Genomic DNA, 22,682 nt, shown 5'->3' with positions numbered 1-22,682 from the left:
ACTAATTTCTAATTGAATGCGTTAATGATTAAATAAAGAAATGGGAGCAGGTGATTTTTTCGGGTCAGCTTCTGACACCTCAACACCAATATTTCTTAATTAACTTAGCTCGATAATTCTTACTTAACTTAGCTTGATAACGTTAATAATCGACGGCTCATTTACAGAACCATAAGTAAGTCACTAATGGTGTATCCCATTTGGCAATTTGCAGTTAGTTGCCCATCACCTCAACTAAAAACGCCAGCACGTACAAAAAGAACTTTCCATTTTCGTCCCCAAACCCACGTGTCAATCAAAGTCGTTGAGAATTTTGGTGGGCCAGTCACCTACAAAGCCACAATCACTCCCCTTCATAAATCCCACACCCTTTCATTCCCCTTTTCTCTCTCCTCCCTCCCTCGAACTTGTCGATGGCGCCTCTGAAGCTTCGACAGTCATCATCACCGGCGCAAACCCTAACCACATCGTCGCAGGATGCGCGTATTCTCGTGCGGGAAACCATTCGAATCAGTGCCAGTTTAGCCTCCGCCCCTCCGTCGCCGGCCAATTCTCCGCCGGCGATTCCTCCTACTGTTCCTGCGGCGTTGGAGAGCAAGAATTTGAGGTTAGGTCTTGTTGAAGAGGAGTACATTGATTCCAATTTGAGGTTGATTTGTTGCGAGGAGATCGATGGTCGACGTTGGAAGAATGTTGCTGAAAATGATTCGTTTGGAAATTTTAAGAAGGGTTCAATTCGTTCTGTTTCTTTGCAGACCCCTCTTTCTCCCACTGATGTAAGCTTTTCTTTCCTTGTTTTATTTTCATGTTTTTCGTTACCACTCAATCATCTATATTATTGTACGAAATAGCCGACTGGACACTCATATACCAATGTCCAACACGAGTACCAGAGTCCGAGTAACATTGCCCGTCATTTGTTTCTCTTTATTCATTATATTACCGTTGTTTTCTACGTTTTTGAGTGATTAATTGGTGAATGGGAATGAAACATATTTGCTATCGAAATGCTTTTACGTAGTCTGATCCCCTACGCAACGTCTTTTTTGAGTAAAATTAGATTGCTTTTGGGCTTCCACATTGTTTTCTTTTGGTTGATTTGTGTCATTTTTAGCAATACAAAGCAAAAGCTAACAACTTGTTTCTATATGTCTGACTGCTATCTTTTTCCTGTTTCTGTCTCGACTTCCCCTGTCTTTAAATCGATAAGGTATCAACTTTTTTCTTCCTCATTCAATTCAATTTTTCGAGGAACCGAACTGCTGAAATTTACTTTTACCAAGTCTTTGAACTATGCGTGTCCTTTAAGAAAAAAAAATTGAAGCTCAACCAAGTAGAAGTTAACTATGGGGTTCTACACTTCAAATTTTCTGCTAATAGTTCATGTAAAATAAGATGGGCTGATTATCATCTGAGTAAACAAACAAGCTGGAAAATTGGGAGTTTTATATAAGAATGAAAAAGATGGACTGTAAAACTGTTGAGTGATAGCATAAAATATACTTCAATTGTACTATTATTGTAGGCCACCAATTTTATGGTCTCCCATGTCCCAAGCAGCTGTTCGCTAATGACTATCGTAACAGATTTTCTTTAACTTTCTCGGTTGTTTATATATATCTTTTCTATTATTGCTTGATTGATCTTCACATACAAGCCAATGAGGGCAACACATTGTGCATAAATTTGTGTGTAATGTCTTGCATGACGTATTTGTTTTTCCTTGTCAAGTGTCCTAGACCTAGATAATGGATTTTTAAGTTGTCATCCTTCACAGTTTGATACATTATGGACATATTTATTCAGCATTCCCTGAACGAATAAGTGATCATGTCTCCTTGCTCTCAGTTACACTTATGTGTTACTTGGTTGTGGGATGTGGAGCTTAGTTTTAAAAAGCACGCCTTGGGCGCTCAAGCGCAGGTACTGGTTCCTAGCCATTTCCCAGGCTCAAGGCACAACGCCTTATGGTATAAGGCTCCAAGTGTTGAAAAGCTTTTTTTTTTTTTTTTTTTTTTTTTTTTTAATTTTAAAAAAGGCTAAAACAACGTGAGACTAGCGAGTAGAATTTACTATATTGAAAAGAGAAGAGAGACAACCACAATTTTTCCAATTTTCCCTTGTCTCTTTCCGCAACGGGTCATGTAAACTCCTTTTTTCTATTTTAACGTAACCTTTTATGTAAGGTATGAGTGTATGACACACTTCTTTCGAGGATCTAAATGTATAGCTTGTGACTAAAAAGTTACTTGAACCTTCCCTAGTCCCCTTTTTGTTTGGTTTTTTTCCTCAGTATGGTGTTTAATGTTACTATTATTACTATTTTACCCTTTTGACAACAAGTAATCATTTTGATATTTTTTTTCAGAAAATAAATACCAAAAAAACTTGTGCTCCTTTCGTATGAAAGGTGTGCGCCTTCGCCTTGCGCCTAGGCTCTAGGGACTTTTGTGCCTTGGTGCGCCTTGCGCCTTTTAAAATTAAGATGTGGAGTCTCTTGCTTAAGGCTGCAAGGGAAAATTTTCCTTATTGCCTTAAACAATTTTGTATTATTATTGACTCATTTAGCATGCTGATGTATCCATCACATAACTCATTTCATTTTGTGTGTGTGTGTGTGTGTGTGTGTGCAGGAGTTAGTATCATTTATACGTTCCTATGTTGTTCCTGAAGGCTTTCCTGATAGTGTCTCACCTTCGTATGTACCATACATGACATGGAGGGCACTAAAGGTACTTAAAATTCACAAAGTTAATAAATTTACTTTGGTGTAGAACAGAGTTGGAGGGTTTTGTTGAGAATTAGAGAGTTTGCATTTCTAGGACTCAGTTTGCATCCTGTGTTATCATGATATTGTGGTTTTTTTTCCTGCCACATCAACTCCTATTTCAGATTCTCCTCTAGGATTTCTACATCTTCTGGCACAATGTTAAATTCATTTCACGTACCTCATACGGGTTTAGAAAGTAAAAGACCGACAAGGCAGCCTCCTTGTTTTTATTTTAGCCGTAAGTTCCTCCCCTTATACAAGGGAAATTCTTCAATTCAGATGGGTTCTTAATTTCTCTTTTAGTGATCAATTAGTATAGTCCCTATACGATGCATGGTACATTATACCGAAAAATGTTCAACTTTTTTTATTATTTAAATGTGTAATAATAATATGAATTCTTTTATAATTACAAATTAATAATCACGCTTAATTCGCTCTCATTAATGGGTGATATAGGAATTAAGGAACCGCCTTCTGTATAATATTTTCCACCCTTCGCATTTCTCATATTTTATATATTTACTTGACTGTAGGGTTAAGCTAGGTTGCACGGAAACGGGTACGGGGACAGAAAACGGCAAAATTAAAATTGCAAAAAACGGGTACGGCATGGATTCGGCAAAAAAAATAAAAAAATAAAAAATAAAAATAAGAATTTAACTAAATTAAACATCCGCATAAAATAGTTCAAAGTTAAAAATACCAAAAAAATAACTAAAAATGTCTAAATAACCTTTATGGGACTTTAAATTTTAGAATCAGTAAAAATTAAAACCAAAAAACAAAATAAATAACCTCTTAATAAATAAATATTTATATCACGTGTTCCTTACTTGTATAAAAAATCAAATGAATAAAGAAAAATAAATAAAGAAAAAAATACTCTTTTTGATAAGACAAAACAGCTGGCAAAGACTTGGTAAGTGTGACAAAACAATACAGTACTAAGAGCATCTCTAATGGTAAGCAAATTGGTAAGTTGCTTTCATATGCCACATCAGATTTTCAAGCTACTATTTTTTCATGTATATTTTGCTCCAATGGTAAGCAAGTTGCTTAAATTTTTTTAACATTTTTTAAAAATTTATTTTTATTATTCAATTCACATGTTTATCAAATAAAAAAAAATTTCCGTTCTTTTTTTTCCCAAGCTAATTAGCTTTGTAGAGCTAATTTGCTTAACTTGGCTAATTGTTCATATGTACTCCAATGGTTGGCTAGTAGCTACAAATTTTATGAAAATTGCAAGCTAGTCCTTATATGTAAGTATGTAACCATTGGAGATGCTCTAACAGGCGTAATGAGTAACAGCTGTACATCCTCATCCTCATAATATTAAATAAAGAATCTAACTGCCTTGCTGTACAGCTGTACACCTTTAAACACTTAATAATGAATAAAAGAAAACTAAAATACTACTCCCGTAATAAATTAATAGAAGGAAAAGGTTCGTCTTCCTTTTCGTCTTCTTCATCCTTTTTCTCCATCGCCATTATTAACAAACAAAAAAACAGCCGTCTTCTTCTTCCTTCGCCATCTTTTTCAATGGACACTGTATCATTGGGCGAGACGACAGGTGACCGGCGGGCCTCTCAGATTTCATAAAACCTATAGGGTACGTGTCTTCCTCCTTAGAAAACTTACCCACCCCGTCCCCGACTTCACCTTACCTTAGCCGTCCCCAAACATAGCCCGCGTACCCGACCCTTTGAATTCGTTTTGGGTACGAATCCCAGGCGAATCCGTCCCGTACCCGTACCGTACCCGGTACGGGAAACGGCGCCTGGGAGGCGTACCCATGCTTCATAGGGGTTAAGTTTGTGATTTGAGTAGAAAAAAAGGAGGTAATCATAGTAATTTAGACCTACTTTTTTGCTTCTCTCTCACATAATTTTCTCATGTGACCACCCACATATTTTTCCTAAAAGGGAGGGTGCAAGTAAATAGGAACAAAGTGAGTATAAGAGAAGTAAATTAATTCTTTACCATCACCTGTGGTGGGTCGGAGAAAAAAAAAACTATCATTCTTCCATGCCACCCACTTAGGCACCCATCACCATAACTCCATAAAACCCGTCTTATTTCCCTCACCACTTTACCCACTCGCATAACCATTTTCGTACCTTATCTAGTACTCCCTCCGTCCCGGAATACTCGACCCGGTTTGACCGGCACAGAGTTTAAGGGATTTGAATTGACTTATTTAATTTAATAGGTAGTAGTTGATAGTGGGGTATTATTTTAATGTAGTTAGTGGGAAATGTGTAAAGGGGTGGGGTTAGGGGAGAGTAGGGGTTGAATTTTTAATTATTTTTGTATGGAGTAGGGGGTAGGTGGGTTAATAGGGGTGAAGTGAGAAATCATATAATATTGTTAGAATATTTCCATTTTTAGAAACAGGTCAAGTATTAAGGGACGGCCCGATAAGGAAAACAGGTCAAGTATTCCGGGACGGAGGGAGTATTTTTAAATTTAAATTTTAGCATATGTAACTAAATATATTTACCAAATATAACCATCCATTTTGATCATATATATTGACATAAATTTGATATTGCTAGACAAGTCATAAAATTAAGAAAATAGTTAATGTAAGTAGATATTTATAAGCTAGAATTTGGATAGATTATGGGTGTGAGCGAGGCACGACGTGAATAGTCACATCTCACACCCGCACTATCACCAAGCCACTGTAGGTAAATACTTTTTTTTATCTTCACTCTACTCATCATCCACCAAATTAATATATTCTTTATCCTCTTGTAGTTAATGCAAATCTAGTAAAATCTCTTTTGTCAAAGTCATAGAATTTGTTTCCACAACAATAATGATAAATACAATTAATATTGCGAGGGATATTATTTTATGATTCCATATTTTATATTCCGCAATAAAATTTTAGTCACTGACGAAAGTGGCATATCTTTTCAAAATAATACACACTTCATTATATCTTCATCTTTCTTTTAATAATTTAAAGTTATATTTACACAAACTAAAAAATAATGTATACAAAGTATGTTCCCAGTGTGAAATAATTAGATAAAGGAGATACTTTTTACATCAAAATAATTAGATCATGAAAACATTTTTGTATGAGTTGTACATCTAGAGTCATAAGTAGTTGATTGTACAATTTCTGCAAAATTATAATTACGTAAGTTCAACCAAAAATTACTCCCTCCGTCCCTTAATAGTCGCCCCGCTTTCCTTATAAAACCGTCCTTTAATATTCATTCCGTTTGACATACTTTTACTAATATTATATCATTTTTCTCACTTAACCATGGACCCGCATATATTCCTACTTCCTAAAAAAAACATTAAAAAAATCAACCCCCCACCCCCGCCCCTTTATTTGACACATTTTCCCACTAACTATATTAACAAAATATACCACTATCAACCACCACCTAATAAATTAATAAGTCAATTAAATTGCCTAAAACTCATTGATGGTCAAAACGTGGGGAGTATTAAGGGACGGAGGAAGTGGTACATTGTTATTAGAGAATTCGTGTAATGTTTGTCACAATAGTAGATATCTTGTGTATGGTAAAACTAAATCTATTTTTTCCCCACGTGCTTGTATTTTGTGAGCAAGTGAGCATAAAAATGACCTCGGATTTACCTTACAAGGTACAAACGCATGTATGATAAAGATCTTGTGACATATACTTTGACGATTGGATGTATTTTATAAGCTAAGAAATATCAACTAAGATATTTGCAATTTTATTTCCTCTTTCTATTTACAAATGCAGTGAGTCGGGTAATAGTTATACTTCCTACGTTTTGGTCATCTTTTGTGATTCATACATAAGAAAACATGTAGTCATCTGACATCTTGTTAGATTCGTATCGATATATATTTTATAAATATCAACTTTTTATAATTTTTACTTGTACATAATTCGAGATATTAAGAGTTGAAGTATGCCTTGAAAAACGAAAAGTCAACAATTGTGCAATATTTAAGGAACGGAGGAAATATATATTTGATATCATAGTTCTAGGTTAATAGTCTCTCTATATTTGGTATCACAGTTCTACGTATATGATATGTAAATTCTTAGTCATATTCAATTATTCTCTCGTAAAATAAAAGTTGATTCTCTAGTTATTTATAATCCTAATTACGTTAGTTCACAAAATAGTAGACTATAATATCTATAATATTAAGCGTAATCAGTGCTTTCATATAGGTTTTAGAGGCCTCATTCTTTTGTTAAAAATTGGGCCCCCTAATATGAACTAATGTTTTAATACTTAGAAACTATTTCAAAGTATTACAGAACATGATATTATGATTATATTCTTACTCGGTACAAATTGAAGCACACAAAAAGAGAAAGCTATTTTTTAGAAGTTGTAAATGAAATCTCAATAGTGCAATCCTCCCATTTGTTGGCTCACTAAGAAATATACAAGTTGAAATTTACTAGCCGCACTAATATTTTTTTTACCGTTTAGAAGATTAATAGATCAACTTTTTTAGTGGGAAAGGAAGATCAATTTAATGACTACTACCTCCATTCCAATATTATTATACCATTTTCCTTTTAAGGAAGTTTCGCAAATATTGCATCATTTTTATTCTAGGAAATAAAAGCTTTCACACTACCAATATCCAATATACCCTTACATGTTGACCCTTGTTGATTTAATTAACAGCTTTTTCATGAAATGCTCTCGAGTTTTGAAGTAGTTCACCAACTACACCTCGGGTTTCCATAATACATAAAATACCCCTAAAACAAAACTTAATACACCAAATACCCTTAATGATGTCATCAACCCATAATCAACCAATTAACGTCTAATTAACCCCCTAATCAACCCATCTATGAACAATCCTAATTAAACCATTAACCCACTAACCCACCCATTTCTTTTTCTTTTCTCTCTCCCCTTCCTTCTTCCACTAACCCACCACCCACCTCAACTATCATGGCATCCATGTTTCTGTCATCGTCCTCTTTCACCTCCACCTGCACCCTTGTTGACGCCCACTAAAACAACACACCTCCACCCTTGTCGAAGCCCACCAACGCTACCCCACCTCAAATTTTAGCCTCACTGCGGCAGTTTCCGGCAACATATTCACCACAGGAGACTTGTTAGCAACAACCATGACAACAACAACATATGGAAAGTCACGCTTAGCGAAGGATGGTGATCTGTGTTACTCGGACTCGGTACGGGTGTCGGACACGGGTATAGTGTCGGACCCGGTAAAGTTAAAATTTCAAGACACGAGGACCCTGTCCTAATTTTAGACACGGGTATGGGAACATGGAAAGAAATCACTAGAAAAATTAATAAATTAAAGAAAAAGAAAATAAGAATTAATTTCTTTTGAAAAAAAGAATTGACTAAGTTTTCTGAAAGCAGCTCCATGCTTTAAACAAAAAACAAAGTGAATTTTATTCCTAATTAACAGATCTAGGGTTAATTAAAACTAGATTGGAAATTTTCTTAAAGCACGGGCTGACCAGCCAGTGTGACTGATCGGCCAAGGATCCGGTACGGATTCCATACCCGGATCAGTGTCGTGTCGGGTTGACATGGGTATGAGCCCAAAAGAGGAGTGTCGAAGTAACGCAGATGGTGATGATACAAGCAGGCGGCTGAAGTTGTTTGATGGAGCTGTGATGCACTAGATCAAATCTCATAGATAAGGCGCAGCGAATTGAACTGGGAATAGGGTCTGATTATTTTCGCGGAGGGTTTGTTTTTCTTCTCTCAACTTCGAGCAAATCCACTAAAGGTATCATTTTGGGAATCCAGCAAGAAATTTCGGGGATAAAAGGAAGAAATTTGAGGATTTTTCTGGGAAAAACAGCAAAAAGTTGTTCGATTCGAATCGGGCTGATTGCGGACAGAGAAAATTGGGGACAGAAAAGGGGTTTACCATGAAATTGGGCACCATCAACATTTCAAATCAACATCAATCTAACACTTTCAGCTAATTAATTCACTAATTCGTCAAATTAGCTTTAAAGTCATCCGTTTCTGGGTTTATTAGCACGCTGGAATCATGTGACCAACTCAAAGAGAGAGATTTCTCTAGAAGGGTAGAACCCTAAACCCCAACCTGGTACAGTACTTTGTTGGAACCTAAGACTCAGATTTTCAGCATTTTTGCGAAGAGTGAACCACAATAATCATCAAGAGAAACCCATAGTGGGTATTTCTAGAAAGAAATGGCAACAACAATGGGGGTGGGTTGGATAAACAAGAAAAGGTCAGAGAAGAAGGAAGGGGGAGAGGGGAAAGAAAATGAAAAAGGAAAAAAATGGGTTAATGGATGGGTTCCGGTTAATATGGTTGGGATAATTAGGGGGTTAGTGGGTAATTTAGATGTTAAATGGGTTGAGAGACCGACTCATATTGCATTCACTATTTGAGGCTTGACTTTTGCTGTATTGTTGTCACTTGTCAATGACAGTTTTATTGTTCATTTTCTCTGTGACTTGAGATTCATTATTTGAATTATTTCTGTCACTATCTTACTATTAGTATTTTCCTATAGCACTTTTTTGGTGGAGCCATGGGTGTCTTTACAACACAAACACTGTTGACTTCCGTTGGAGTATCTAGAAGCAGAGCTACACCTGGTGCTGTTGCTATTAACTGGATCCTTAAGGTAAAATAATCAAATAAACTGAGTCTGAATTTATGAATGCTTTTCATTTTGTTATTTATCGTATTTCTACCTTTATTGCACGCTGAAAGCTTTGTTCTTACTCTACTTTATGCTGTGTTTGTTCAACTTTTCTATTAATATTAATTCAATACGCCATTTGCCTTTTCGTGAAAATATCATTCTATTGCTGAATTGAACATGTTCTGGCTTCTGCTCAATATATCCAGGGAGGTCCATCTCAATTACTCATAGGAAAAGATCATGTGTGAATATTTTTTCTGGATGTTTCAGCATTCCAAAGATCTAATTGGTAAAGGTTTTTTTTTAAAATAAACGGAAGTATTAAATTAAACATTTCTAGCAGAATCAGGTACAGGACGGGAAGAGCGTACTGCTTCTTCTGTCTGGTGTCCTTTAAATTCAATGGATTTGTCCTAGTATGACACCTGGCTAGAAAAGATTTGGTGAATTATATGTTATATGTTAATATTGTAATACATGAATAACTATTTGAAACATTGAATGTGATTGAAAAAGGTCTAGGCGGAAACATATACAACCTGAGAGGCAAGTGCCGTTTGTGTGAGTACCATCATCATTGTATATGTTGTTGATGTGTGATAACAAATGAGGTTTTCTTTAATTCCATTTTGCTATTCCTTTTTCACTATACTTGCGTCTTTGAATTTTATTTTTCTGTTGTGTCTTGTGACTTTTTGAGTTTGAACCCCATTGCTCTTGGTTTTTACTGTTTAAAAATCATGGAAGCCTTTCTGATATACGTGTCGTACATAGGATGGTGCTGGCCGTGTTGGAAAAATGCTCTTTGCAAGACAAGGAAAGAAGTTTGACTACGATTTGAAACAAGTAGGTAACTCTCCCTCCTCTGTCTGTTTATGTGAAGTATTGGACTCTAATATTATTCACTTTCACATGTAAATATGTAATCCTCTCAGCTTAGATTTTCTGGTGATCTATTGATGGAGTTGGGTGCTGGGATAGAGCTGGCAACAGCAGCAATGCCAAATTTGTTTCTGCCTCTGGCTTGTGCTGCCAATGTCGCTAAGGTTAGATTACTACTCAAGGCTAAACGGGATTGCAGTTCAAACATGTGGAAAAGAAGAAACTTTTAATCCCTTTGTCCAATAAATCCTTTCCCATTTCCTTTGGATAGATTAGGATAGTTGTGTATGGCAGGGTTTTGTTGAGAAAATTAAGAACGTAAATTAAAGTAGTTTGTAGTTTTAATATTTTTTTTTTTTGAAGTGAGCGTGTGGGGTTAACTGTTTAAAGTGGTAACGAAAACAATACTCTAATACTTGTGGACCCAATCTTAATAAGGAAATGAGAAAGGTATTTGGGACAAACTAAAATAAAAACATGGGAAACGCTTTGTGGGACGTAGTATTTCATAGTTGTACTTTCTTTTTATACTGTCTATGCTGTTAATGAAAAGCATCTTATATTTGATATGTATTCAAGAAACTTATGCATAGATGTCTTTAAGCATACAATTGTACTGTGGTACATGCAGATTGATTGTTCTTGCTCCTTAGTCTAACTGTGTTTGTTAATCTTTAACCATTGGGTAGTGCAGTTTATAATATGTGTGAAATAATGTTAGGGATAATTTTTTAGATTGGTAGAACTACATCGAATTTTCCACTGTTTCATCCTCATAGTTACAACCATGCAATATTTGCTGATAGAGCAAGGAGGCTAGGTTGTCCAGTTTGCACATCGAAGGGCTATTGAAAGATTAGAAATGATAACTTGTGCTTTCTTGGTCATCTTTGTGGCCGTGATGGCTGTAGTTTGTATGCCTATATGTGTTTTTGTGTCTTTATGAATGCTGTCTATGCTCTGGCTGATCTGTTTCATCTGCTTGGCGCCTGACAGAATGTTGGTGCTGTTACATCAACATCTACTCGTACTCCAATTTACAAAGCATTTGCTAAGGGTGAGAATATTGGCGATGTTACTGCTAAAGGTGAATGTGTTGGCAACATTGCAGATCTGGTATGCTTTTGTGCTGTGGTTCATTTTTAAATGTCTTTTGCTTTTCAGTAATCAAAGGTATAGGTATTAAGATATTAATTTGAATTATTCTTTAACACAATAATTTGTTTGATGAAATTTATCTTACAATAGCTCATGATGTGCATGTTGATCTATTATATACTTCTTTTATCAAGCGTTGATAAACCCCTTTGAATAATTCTTTGAGGATTATCGTATCTTACCGGTAGATTACTTTTAATTACAAGGAGCAACTACCTTCTATAAAATTCCATGCCTATCAATCATGCTTTCAAACTACTCCCTCCATCCCATTGTATTCTTTACATATATTCCGTTTTGGGTGTCCCATTTTAATCTTTACATTTGGAATATTCCTTTTAGATTATAACATAAATGCCCCTAATATTCTGTCGAAAATCGTGTCAAGTGATTGTTTTAACCAATTATATTTGTTGCGGCATTAAATCTCATACACTTTTCATTGGGGCATTAAATTTTTCTCACTTTTCCAATGCCAGATTATGGATAAAGGTGAAAGCATTATTAATAAACGTAATTTGCATTGTTTAAGTAAAAACAAAAACGAATCTTTGCCCACATTAATTATTTGTTAAATCGCGTGAATGATACCAACATAAAAAATAAAAGGGACGGGGGGAGTAGGAGCTAGGAAAAGTCTGGCTGTGTTGCCTGCATGAGCCGAAAAGTGAAGCCAAGACTTAGCTTTGGTTTCATGCAGACAAGGTGAATGGATGATATTTTTTTTAACATCTTACATAAGAAGAGCCTTCCTTTCTGGAATAAGCACTGAGCTATAGAGCTGAATTAATAGCCTTCAGAATCACATAGCAGTTACTTTAACTGACAGAGTCATGTGCCCATGTGGTATTTTGTCAGATTTGTCATGACATATAAATTCAAAATATCAATTTTTATAAATTTCTTCTTAGATAATTAAAATATTAATCGTTAAAATTGTGCACTGGGAAGTGTGAAACGCTTCATATTGCAATTAATATGGAAATGAGGAATTAATTTAATTAATGAATCAAGAAAAATGTGGCCACATGATTTGTTTTTAATTGTGTGTGTAGATTAGCCTTTCATTGTAGTGTCTGCTGAGTTAGTTTTGATCACCTTTTCTTGTAGATTTTTTGGTTACCACTTCAAAGATAGAACAGAATGAGGAGAAATAGGGAGGGGAAATCTGAAGCTTGGTTGCATGGAAAAGTATCTAAGTTTGCGGAGACAGGGTTTAAAGGAAGAATTGGGCATACTGGGGTACGTGGGTGTTTTGGAAAAGTGAAGTCCAAACTAGTTGACTGTGAACAATTAATTGCGAATATTGCCTAGAAATATGTTGTTAATAGAGTATTATGAAAGGTACAACAACAACAACAACAACAAAGCCTTAGTCCCAAAACGATTTGGGGTCAGCTAACATGAATCGTCGTAGGAGATCGTCAGTGTCACTAATCAAACCAGAAAGGAGCAGGAAGTAAAAAAGAAAAAATAAGGAAGAGATAGTGGAATTAATGAAAGTAAGATAAGAGAAAAATGTGTATATATATTATAGAAGAAATATTGTAAGATATGATAAAAATAACTAAAGTTTAAAATAAATGAATAAGTAAAATAAGTAAATTTCAAAATAGCATGTAAAATAAAATAAAAAAAAAATAAAAAAATAAAAATTTAAAGAATTTTACAAAAAAAAAAAAGAATAAGAATAAAAATAAAAAATAAAACAAAAGTAGAAAGAAACATAAACATGGAAGCTGTATAAGTCAAATGAAGTCATCAATGTATATTCTCTCCCTCCACTCTGTCCTATCCAACGCCATATTTTCCTCAATCTCAATAAAGCTCATATCGTGCTCAATCACCTTCCTCCAAGTTTTCTTAGGTCTTCCCCTACCCCTTGCAACTCTATCACTTTGCCACCCTTCTAGCCCCGCTGCATGTCCACTCATGTAATGTACTATGATTTATCAAGTAGCGCACTTCTTGATTAATATTTTATTGGTGACAGTTATGTATATTGTGGCAGTCACGATTCAAGATCTGCATACTTGTTTGGTTGGATATAATGCAATACGTGGTGGGTGGTTTAGGTGGGATGGATTTAAGTGGGTATGGAGAGACCATTCACCACGCCCACCCTGCCCCATTAACTTCCCTAGTTATTCCCCATATAAAAAGTGTGTTATTAATATAGAGCGTGCGGTAGTTGCACCTCATATTGTGGCTTAAGACAGAACGAGGGATGTGTTTGGAATTCGAAGCCTAGTGCAAATAAGGTGCATCATGTTGAAGGCTTTTGAAGCTTGTGAACTTTTAAGAAGGCAGAGTTATTCTTCTAAGTCTAGTCTGTTAGGGCCATGCTCGACCTCTATGTTTTGGTGTTGTTACAAAGAAGAGTGAAAGGTTGTTTGGAATATTATGCACACCAACAATAGCACTAATTTACTACCTTGTTTCAAAAAAGGCTCGTGCTGGTAGGGTAATAAAGGAGGGGTGGCTTATGGCTGTGATAATGGAAATGGTGTATCCAGTTATGCTTTGTTTAGCTATTTTGACTAAACCCATCAGTATCTAAAGCTAAAGTAATGAATGTTTAGGCTCGACTGGACAGTCATCATTTCTCTATAGAAGTCTGGAATTGCACTAGGAAAATAAGTAAATATGGCTGCAAGGCTTTTCAATATTGTGGTTTTTGTTTGTCAAAAATGCTAAATCTTTTATTACATATCACGGATATTCTGTTGTTATCACAAGTATCTTGGTTAATAATTTGATGTCTTAAGCTTTGATAGCTGTCATGGAATCATATTTTGTAAGTGTTCAAAATTTCAAATGCACTTTTGTATCAGTTATCGTCCTTTTACTGCTGCTGTGCTTCTCTTTTTTCCCTGAGCCGTGGTGGCTGGAAATCATTGTATATCGCTCCCATCCATACTATCAAATTATTTCTTTTGGTAGGTGTCAGTGTTCATTTTTCCTATCTACCCAGAGAGTTAAACTACAAAATTGGCGCTAATATAGTTGTTTTATTTCTCATCATGTGCTTTGGGAGTCTTATTCTCAAATATTCCCCACCCTCCCCAAGGGTTTTCTATTGTATATCCTGTACAACAATTGTACGGTACAATCAAGGACTCAAGGCTATATTTTGCTTATTTGCCAATCTGGAGGAGCTCCAAATAAGCAAAAAAATAAGTGTGATTGCACTGTGTGCGTCGTACAACTGGTTGTACCATGGATGGTTCACCTCCTTCCACAGCTTTTTTGTACATGTTACTCAGACGCAGATATGGCTGTACTGGCACATAGCGGGGACAGGCATTAATGAAACACTTTCCTGATTTTAAAGGCTTATTGCATGTAATTCTCATGTTTCAATTTTCAGGTTGACTTGTTTGCTCATTCTTGTTCAAATATTGATTTTAATTTTTAAGTGCATAATTAGTAGTATGTAGTGTTATTTCATGTCTACTTGACCCCCTCCTCTCTATGTTACAAGTAGACATGAAATAATTTATCCAACTTTCATGTATATCTTCTGATGCAGTCTGCTTTCGAGAACAATGATTTTGATTTAACTCTTAATGTATTTTTACCCTCTGAAGTTTCCACTCTATGGACTCAGACATGGCTGTTGTTGCATGCATTGTGTTATTGCAATTCTGTATGTGTATGCTATATCATTTTTGTTATGCCATTGCACAAAACACTCACCTGCTGCTGATGTCAACCAACTGTGTCCTGTGCAGTTAGGTACTGGACTAAGCATCATGCTTTCAAAAAATAATCCATCCTTGGTTACAACATTTGCCTTCCTTTCTTGTGGTTATGTATTGAGTTCTTATCAAGAGGTCAGGTTTCTTTCTTAGTTCAATTTTGTACTTTTGTCCCGTAACTGAGAGAATTAAAATCTGCTCACCGTATAATATTGGCTATCTCACAGGTTAAGTCTGTTGTACTGCATACTCTGAACAGGGAAAGATTTACTGTGGCGGTGGACTCTTTCCTTAATACTGGTATGAGTTTGCCGTGTTCTTTTTCTGATAAGTAAGAAAAAAAATGTGTTGCTTAAAAGTTCTTGTTTACTGGCACGAAAGAGAGAGAGAAAACAGCACAATGATTAACAGCCATGACAATACATTATTGCACCAGGCTATACAACCTGCATTTATACTAATAATATTCTTATAGCCGTGAGTATGCAGCCACCTAGGGAGAATGTTCTTTATTTAATCAAAGTGTCCTTTACTTTCTGTAAAGTATGCTTTACAGTGGGATCTTTCTTATTCCAAGGGCTTCATTTCTTGCAATCCGTATACTATTAGCAGCAGCAGCAGCTAAAATGGCTTATCCCATAATTTTCTACCCCTGCTTCTATTTTGAATCTACCTCACAACCAACAGAAAATGCATTGCTTTACTTGCTATTCCAGCCCAGGTCTTCAGCTCCAGCAACACTGAAAATTAAATTGATATTCAAGATGCTGATGTGTCTCATCACTCCTGCCAGGCTGCCACTAACCAGACTCACCATGTCAGCACAGACTCCTTTCTTGAACCATCTAGTGTCTGCAGCCTTGTTTGACAACCATCCAACTAATTATTCTGTGCTTTGGAATTGGAAACGGTCATCTTGTTCCATATATCTCTATACAAGTGCACCATTTGCTTCTGTTTCTCTATGCCAATCAACTTCCTGGATATATTCAACTACAGATAAAGGCCTGAGCTGTCTGAAGGCATTTTATCTTGAAACTCTCTCAACTGCTCTTTAATAAATCAAAATTTCCTCTAGTGCCACCGACTACCTGGTTTAGTATGGTACTGCGACCAGTCACAGTCTCTAAGGGCATGACCCATCTAGGCCACGTTGAATTTTTCTTTGCTGCAATGGCCCATACGTATTTTCAAGGACTTCAATATTCCTGGTGTGAACATTTATAACACTTCATAACACTTACCTGCCTTTTCTTGAAGTGCAAGCCAGGTTGAATTTTGCTTTGCTGCAATGGCCCATACATATTTTCCAAGGACTTCAATATTCCTGGTGTGAATATACATAGCACATTATAACACCTACACCTGCCTTTTCTTGAAGTGCAAACCTTATACCAGCATCATTTCCCTGGCTTTGAACAAAAGTAAGCACTTGCCATAAAATTTCTCTAAAGATGGAATAACTGGTTTCTAACACATATTTTGGCTAAACAAGAATTAGGTAAACCCTTGCAGCAAATGACAGATGTCTAGAATTCCACCTTTAAGCCTAGCCATCATTTTATCCATCAAACACTTTGTTGTGCACTTGTGCTTGTGCTCTTGGAAGCATACAATTGGTTGTATTTGCTAGGTTGTTGATTTTAAATTATTAGTATTTTTGTTTGAGCACTAGATTTTGGAAGCATCAACACGGATGATATGCTTCAAAAGCTATACCAGTCCTTTGGTGTATTTGGCTAGAAAGAACTGGTCGGATTTTTAAACTTGTTACTGTCGCCATGATCGGCTAAGGCAGCTTGGGCTTTCCTTAATTGTTCTCTATGAGAAATAAAGAGGACTTACGCTAATCTGTAATTTTGATAGAGTTTTTTTTGGCGAGAACACCTTGTCCTCTCTGTATTTCTAAGTTATACTACCTCCGTTCCACAGTACATGCAACATTTCTTTTTGCACATACTCCAACACGCTTCTTTGGACGTTAATATCTCTAAATACGTATAAGTAAAAATTATAAAGAGTTGATATTTGAATCCTCGCATTGATACGAATTTTACAAGATATCAATTGACTATGTTTTTTCTTATAATGGTGAAAGAAAGATCGTCAAAGTTGATGGATGAATAGTGCCCAAGTGAGAAATGCTACATGTATTGTGAAGCGGAGGTAGTAATAAATTTGGCTAGAAAGAACTAGTTGGATTTTAAAACTTGTTACTATCCCCATGATGGTCTAAGGCAGCTTGGGCTTTCCCAAATTATTTTCTAGGAGAGATAAGAGGACTTGGGCTATCTGTAATTTTGATAGAATTTTCTTGGCGAGAACACCCTCTCTCTGGATTTCTCTTTCTAAGTTATATCAATATTTTTTCTTGTCTAACTACACGTTTTTGATGATAAATATATAAATTGTGTTATGAACTGATGCAATACTGCTTCTTATTATGTCTGATGGTCCCTGTAGGGCGAGTTCCTTCTCTAAAAGAAGGAAATTTAAAGGAAAGCATATTTTCATTTCCATGGGTACATGATACCTCTGTTCAACTTGGTATGGTGATTTTAATCAGTTTTTCTTGATTTATGTTCCTGTATTTTTCCAACTAGTTGTGAAACTTGAATTCTTGTACTTTACAGGTTGTAGATTCAAGGATGCATTTCAAGACCCAGGTTTATATATTGCATTAGAGCCACTCTTTGAGGTACATATTGCAAGCAAATTGATTTCTCTGGAATAAAATATCAGTATCATGGAGCATGCATATGTATAATTGTTTGAACGTTTTAGATTTTCAAACTTCTTTTGAATTATCACCAACTACTCAAATGTTTTTTTAAGTAGAGAGAGAGATACGTAGTGACATTCAATCCTGTAAAGAACAAAGTGTATGCATTGCTCAAGGATCAGGCAAAGCCTGAAGACATCTTAAAAGCGGCATTTCATGTAAGTGACTCTTTGGGTTGTTTCGTTCTTGTTACATTGCTTCAGCCCTTTAGTATACTCAAACTTATCTCTGCCGGGAATTCACCTTTGCAGGGATATGTACTTAATCATTCTATTCGATCATCGGTCAAAAAGAAAAGTGCTTCTGAGAAGCATCATGAGCATGATAGCTTAGGCTCTATAGCCATGCCTGTAAATATTGAAAGTCTTGTGGCTGAGTCCTGCAAGATGGTTTCATCTACATATGGCCTGTTCAAATATAAAGCTGCTGAACAGGTAACTTGAAGGCAGTTTTTTTTAATGTCTTTCCCTAGATGTCATTGTGTGATCTTTTATTATTAGCTGGATTGGATTAGGGGCAACCCATTTTTATGACATTTAAATGTCATTGAGCACTTAATTTTCTTTTACTTTTACATTTGACTTATGTCAAATCTCTATTCTTGTTTTGGATATTCTTTAGCTATACTGTCCTTTTGGGGTACATTTTGTGAATCTAGTGTATGGGAGTAGAACTTTGTTTTGTGTGATGTTTTCTGTTATCTCGTGTGAGGTTTCTGGTCTAAGAGATAATTTTAGGGCGTTAGAGCTTTAGGCAAGCCTGTAAGTAAAGAGAGGGAGGAGTTTGGATTTTGCTTGGTTCTTATGTCACAGGTGATAACTAGACTTGGTTATCGGGCGGGTTAGGTCAGGGTCGGCGCAGGTCATTATCTGGTCGGGTCATTTTCGGGTCGGGTTATTAGAAGGTCACTTTCTAAAGGGCCAAAGTGGGTTGGGTCGGTGCTGGTCAAAGGTAATTATTGGGTCGATAATGGGCAAGAAAAACAAGCAAAGGGATGGAAAAGAGAGGCAATAGACCTCCATATAAATACTAATCTATTCCTATGTTTATTTTTACATTATCTATTGTCTTTTATTTAATTATTGGGTTGATATTCTGGCCCTGTATCGACCTTGTCCAACAAAGGTCCTGGACTCTAATGACCTTGTCCATTAAAAGCCCTTTTACATTGATGACCATAATCCTTCATCCAATGGGCTACCCTGTCCAATAACTGGGTCTTGTTATAACTTTTGGAGCCAGAATTCCTCTAGCATGTGTCGTAAGAAAGTGAATATTGCTTCAAATATAACATATGTGCTACAAATTTCATGAATGACACAAGTCTTATAATGCTAATTTCCACTGTACAACTGTTATTCTTTCTTTTGGTGAAATTTATACAATGAACTATTCTTTGTTTGGGGAACAGTCCTTTTTTCATTCTTATATGTCATCCTCGCATAATGGTAATATTCATTGTCAGCATGGAAGACTCTGAAGGAGTTAGAAGGGTTTTTACAAATTTAATTTTGTGAAATCCTCACGATAGGGGCAACAGGTCTAGGCCTAGATGGAGTTGGTTACAAGTATCCAGTGATCTTTATCTGCAGGTGTCTATTGCCTTCCTTTTGGAGGAAGGGGGATGGGGGGGGGGGGGGGGGGGTCTCATTACAGATCCTGTATGGCTGTATATTGTTTGGGGTTCAGTCAAACATCTATTGGCAAAGAAGACTTTTTGGACCTAGTTCTGCTATCAAAATATTTTAGTACCTCCAAAAGGGCCTCCTAGAAGTCCTCGTCATTGCGTTTGTAATCTTCTGTTTCATTTTGATTTCTGGATGACATAGAAGTTCTATTAATATATTTGTGTTTCCCTAAAAATCATAGTTTGATTTTGTCATGCCTCAAATGGGCTATAAATTTTTTGTAAGGTAAAGGAATTTAAGTGAAGGTAAAATGTATTTGTTGATTCATTTGTTTCCATCCACAGAAGCTATTCATTTGGTCATGAGGAGTGTTAGAAGTGATTTGTTAGTTCTGACTTGTTACCCGCTTTTGATTGTATCTGAAATTGATTGGTAACTTTAAACTGTCACAGGGATGGGTAATGTCTGAATCACTTCTTAATCCTGGACGTGCGCGATTGTGTCAACAATAAGGTTGGACCACATGTTTTCATTTGACAGAAAACAAGATCTTGGATCAGAAAAAAAAGAACTGAAGTCATGATATATGGATGCTTGCATGACACACCAAGTCCTCATGACTGAGGTTCGGGGAGAATATGTATCTTGCTGCTAATTGCGATACATATTGGAGTCTATGTAATGGGTGTCATCTTTGCGGATAAGGATGTGATCTGTTGAAATATTGATCTAATGGAAGATTGCAGACTTCTACAATTCAATATTTAGAACGTAATGAGGTATTTGAAGCAGCAATAAGTTTACAAAAGTTGTAGAATGTATATGTATTAAAGTTTGTCTTCCTGTTTGTATCTATTACAGAGTTTGGTGGTGATATGTTTATGTTTGCATGTAATACACAAAGATGTTACGGTAGGGTGGGAGGGCGCAAGATTTTGATAGTTTTCGAGGTTGACTCTTAAAATGGATGATTGTCAATTGGATTGACTTTTCCTTCGTGAGGAAATCGGCAAGCCATTTTTGTCCATTTCCAAAGTAAAGCAATTGTAAAGTAGGATGGTCTACAAAATGTGAAGAATGCAGGTTGATATTGTTATATTTGTATAATCAATTTTGTTACCTGTATGGTTTGATATCAGTTCGGTTTTCTCTACTTTGGATCGGATTTTGGTGTTTTTTACAATCTGCTTATGCCCCTAATTGCATGTTGGGAGATTCCTTATAGAGAACTGTATTTTTGAGACATTATAAATGATGATGAGTTTAGGATGGAAAATAATCTATTGGAAAAATTAACTCTAATAATCCAACATTTGGCCGGTGTTCTAATAACAGTCCCACTAATATGATATGTCATGTTAATATAAACATTGGTATCTATTATCTTTAAACGGACCTTTTGACCAGTTTTCTGAAATAAAAGTCAAACGACGCCATTAACCCACACACACAAAAACTTGCTTTTCTTCTCCAAATCATAAAATCGCAAAAAAAGAAAAAGAAAACTTTAGCTGGTTTACTAGTTTCATGATTTACATTCATTAGAGCACACACAATCTTGACATGTAGCTTGGATCAAGTGATAATTGACAAGATAAAATAACTACAATGTTGACAGTGTACAAGGGTTAAAATTTTATTAACTTGACTCGGGTCGTATATGTGACCCAAGGTCAAGTTCATTAAAATGGGATGTGGGGCCTAACTGAAGTGTAACTTGCATTTGCTATCTGTTTGCATACGGAGTATTAGGCTAATATTTACTAAAATAATTTTGTACTGCATGCTGCATGCATACATATTTATTTTTTTTGGTTTCATGTGGTGATGCCAGCCTGCCACGCATGCAATGCATCTTAAGTTTTTTTTTTAGTTTTTTTTAGTTTTGCATGATATAATGTTAATTATGTTTGTTAAAATTAATAATTGTGTTTGAAAGTGAACTCAAAGTGGAGTGTATGTAAAAGTAAAAAAAGTAGGTAAGAGAAATTAATGATCTTGAATCAAGATTGTAGAAAAAAATGAGAGATTTAAGTAAGTGATATGTCAAGTTAGTGGAAAATGAGGTGGAAGGAGGAGAAGGATGAGAGATAAATTATTTTTCAGCACATGGTCTTACGATTTTTATCATCAACATTCTCCTGCTTCCTTCCTCAATTACAGGATTACAATTCCTTGGACTCATACTATCAACCATTGTATATTTGTATCTGCTAGCAAAACCTCTCTACTCCCATCCTTGATTTCAGCATCAAACAACTCAGATTCCGAGCTTTCAATGTTATCTTGATCAGTTGGACCACAAGTTCTTGAACTCCATTCATCCAACATTCGATCAACAACAGTTTCATTCTTCGTTTCTTCGGCAGCAGGAACGAAAGCAATTGGATTTGAATAGTCTAACAGTATACCATTTACAAGAACCCCAATAGCCCCATCTTTAAATTCAGCATCATACATCAATTTAGACCAATCCCAACATTAGAAACAGGTCCATGTTCAAAATTTCCAGGCTTACTCTTTGACAATGAACAAGATGAAGAGGTGAGAGAGAATGATACGAGGTGGCCAAAGAAAATGAGGAGAGTCAAGTTGAAGGACAATAGGAAGGAGTAGATCAACAAATTGACTAAAAAAGACGTAAAAAATAAACCAATTCAGATAAATAGAGTCAAGTTGAAAGTTGCTGACTTTTATTAGTAATGGAGGGTTGAAATTGACTGTTAAATTTAGAAAGGCGAATGATCTTGCCACTACTTGTTCTTGTCACTACCATCTTTGTACCTCTAATAATAAAAAATTCTAAGATGGTCATAGCAAATATGACCACTATAGTGCAATTAATTTGTGGCACATAAATTATTTTATTTTATCTTTATTTTTTTATCCTAAAATTAATTAAATCATTTTAGAAAATATGAAAAATCATTTTTTATATTTTTGTGAAAATCAAGTACTAATTTCCCAAAATGTTAATACATAATAAGGCTAATTTAAGATTTGAATTTTGGCTAATTTTCTCTCTCCTCTGCCCAAACCACTCAATGGACCACCACGCCAACCATCTTCTGATGGGATTTACTGTTAA

The 22,682-nt window shown here is 35.6% G+C and overlaps 1 protein-coding gene across 1 annotated transcript; it reads left to right on the top strand.

Annotated features, from left to right (window-relative positions):
• Positions 1-356: 356 nt before the first annotated feature.
• LOC110802401 (protein root UVB sensitive 6) lies at positions 357-20,747 on the top strand. The gene is made up of 13 exons (XM_022007845.2): positions 357-776; positions 2,634-2,732; positions 9,309-9,422; positions 10,218-10,289; positions 10,379-10,489; positions 11,322-11,441; positions 15,218-15,319; positions 15,412-15,484; positions 17,648-17,731; positions 17,818-17,882; positions 18,023-18,124; positions 18,218-18,400; positions 20,047-20,747. Exons 1-13 carry the CDS (start codon positions 414-416, stop codon positions 20,104-20,106), a joined length of 1,548 nt encoding a protein of 515 aa, XP_021863537.1. The 5' UTR covers positions 357-413; the 3' UTR covers positions 20,107-20,747.
• The last annotated feature ends 1,935 nt before the right edge of the window (positions 20,748-22,682 follow it).

Source organism: Spinacia oleracea, chromosome 3, assembly GCF_020520425.1.
Source record: "Spinacia oleracea cultivar Varoflay chromosome 3, BTI_SOV_V1, whole genome shotgun sequence".
NCBI lineage: Eukaryota > Viridiplantae > Streptophyta > Magnoliopsida > Caryophyllales > Amaranthaceae > Spinacia > Spinacia oleracea.
Note: the sequence above shows the minus strand (reverse complement) of the source record. Positions and strands in the feature narration are given on the sequence as shown.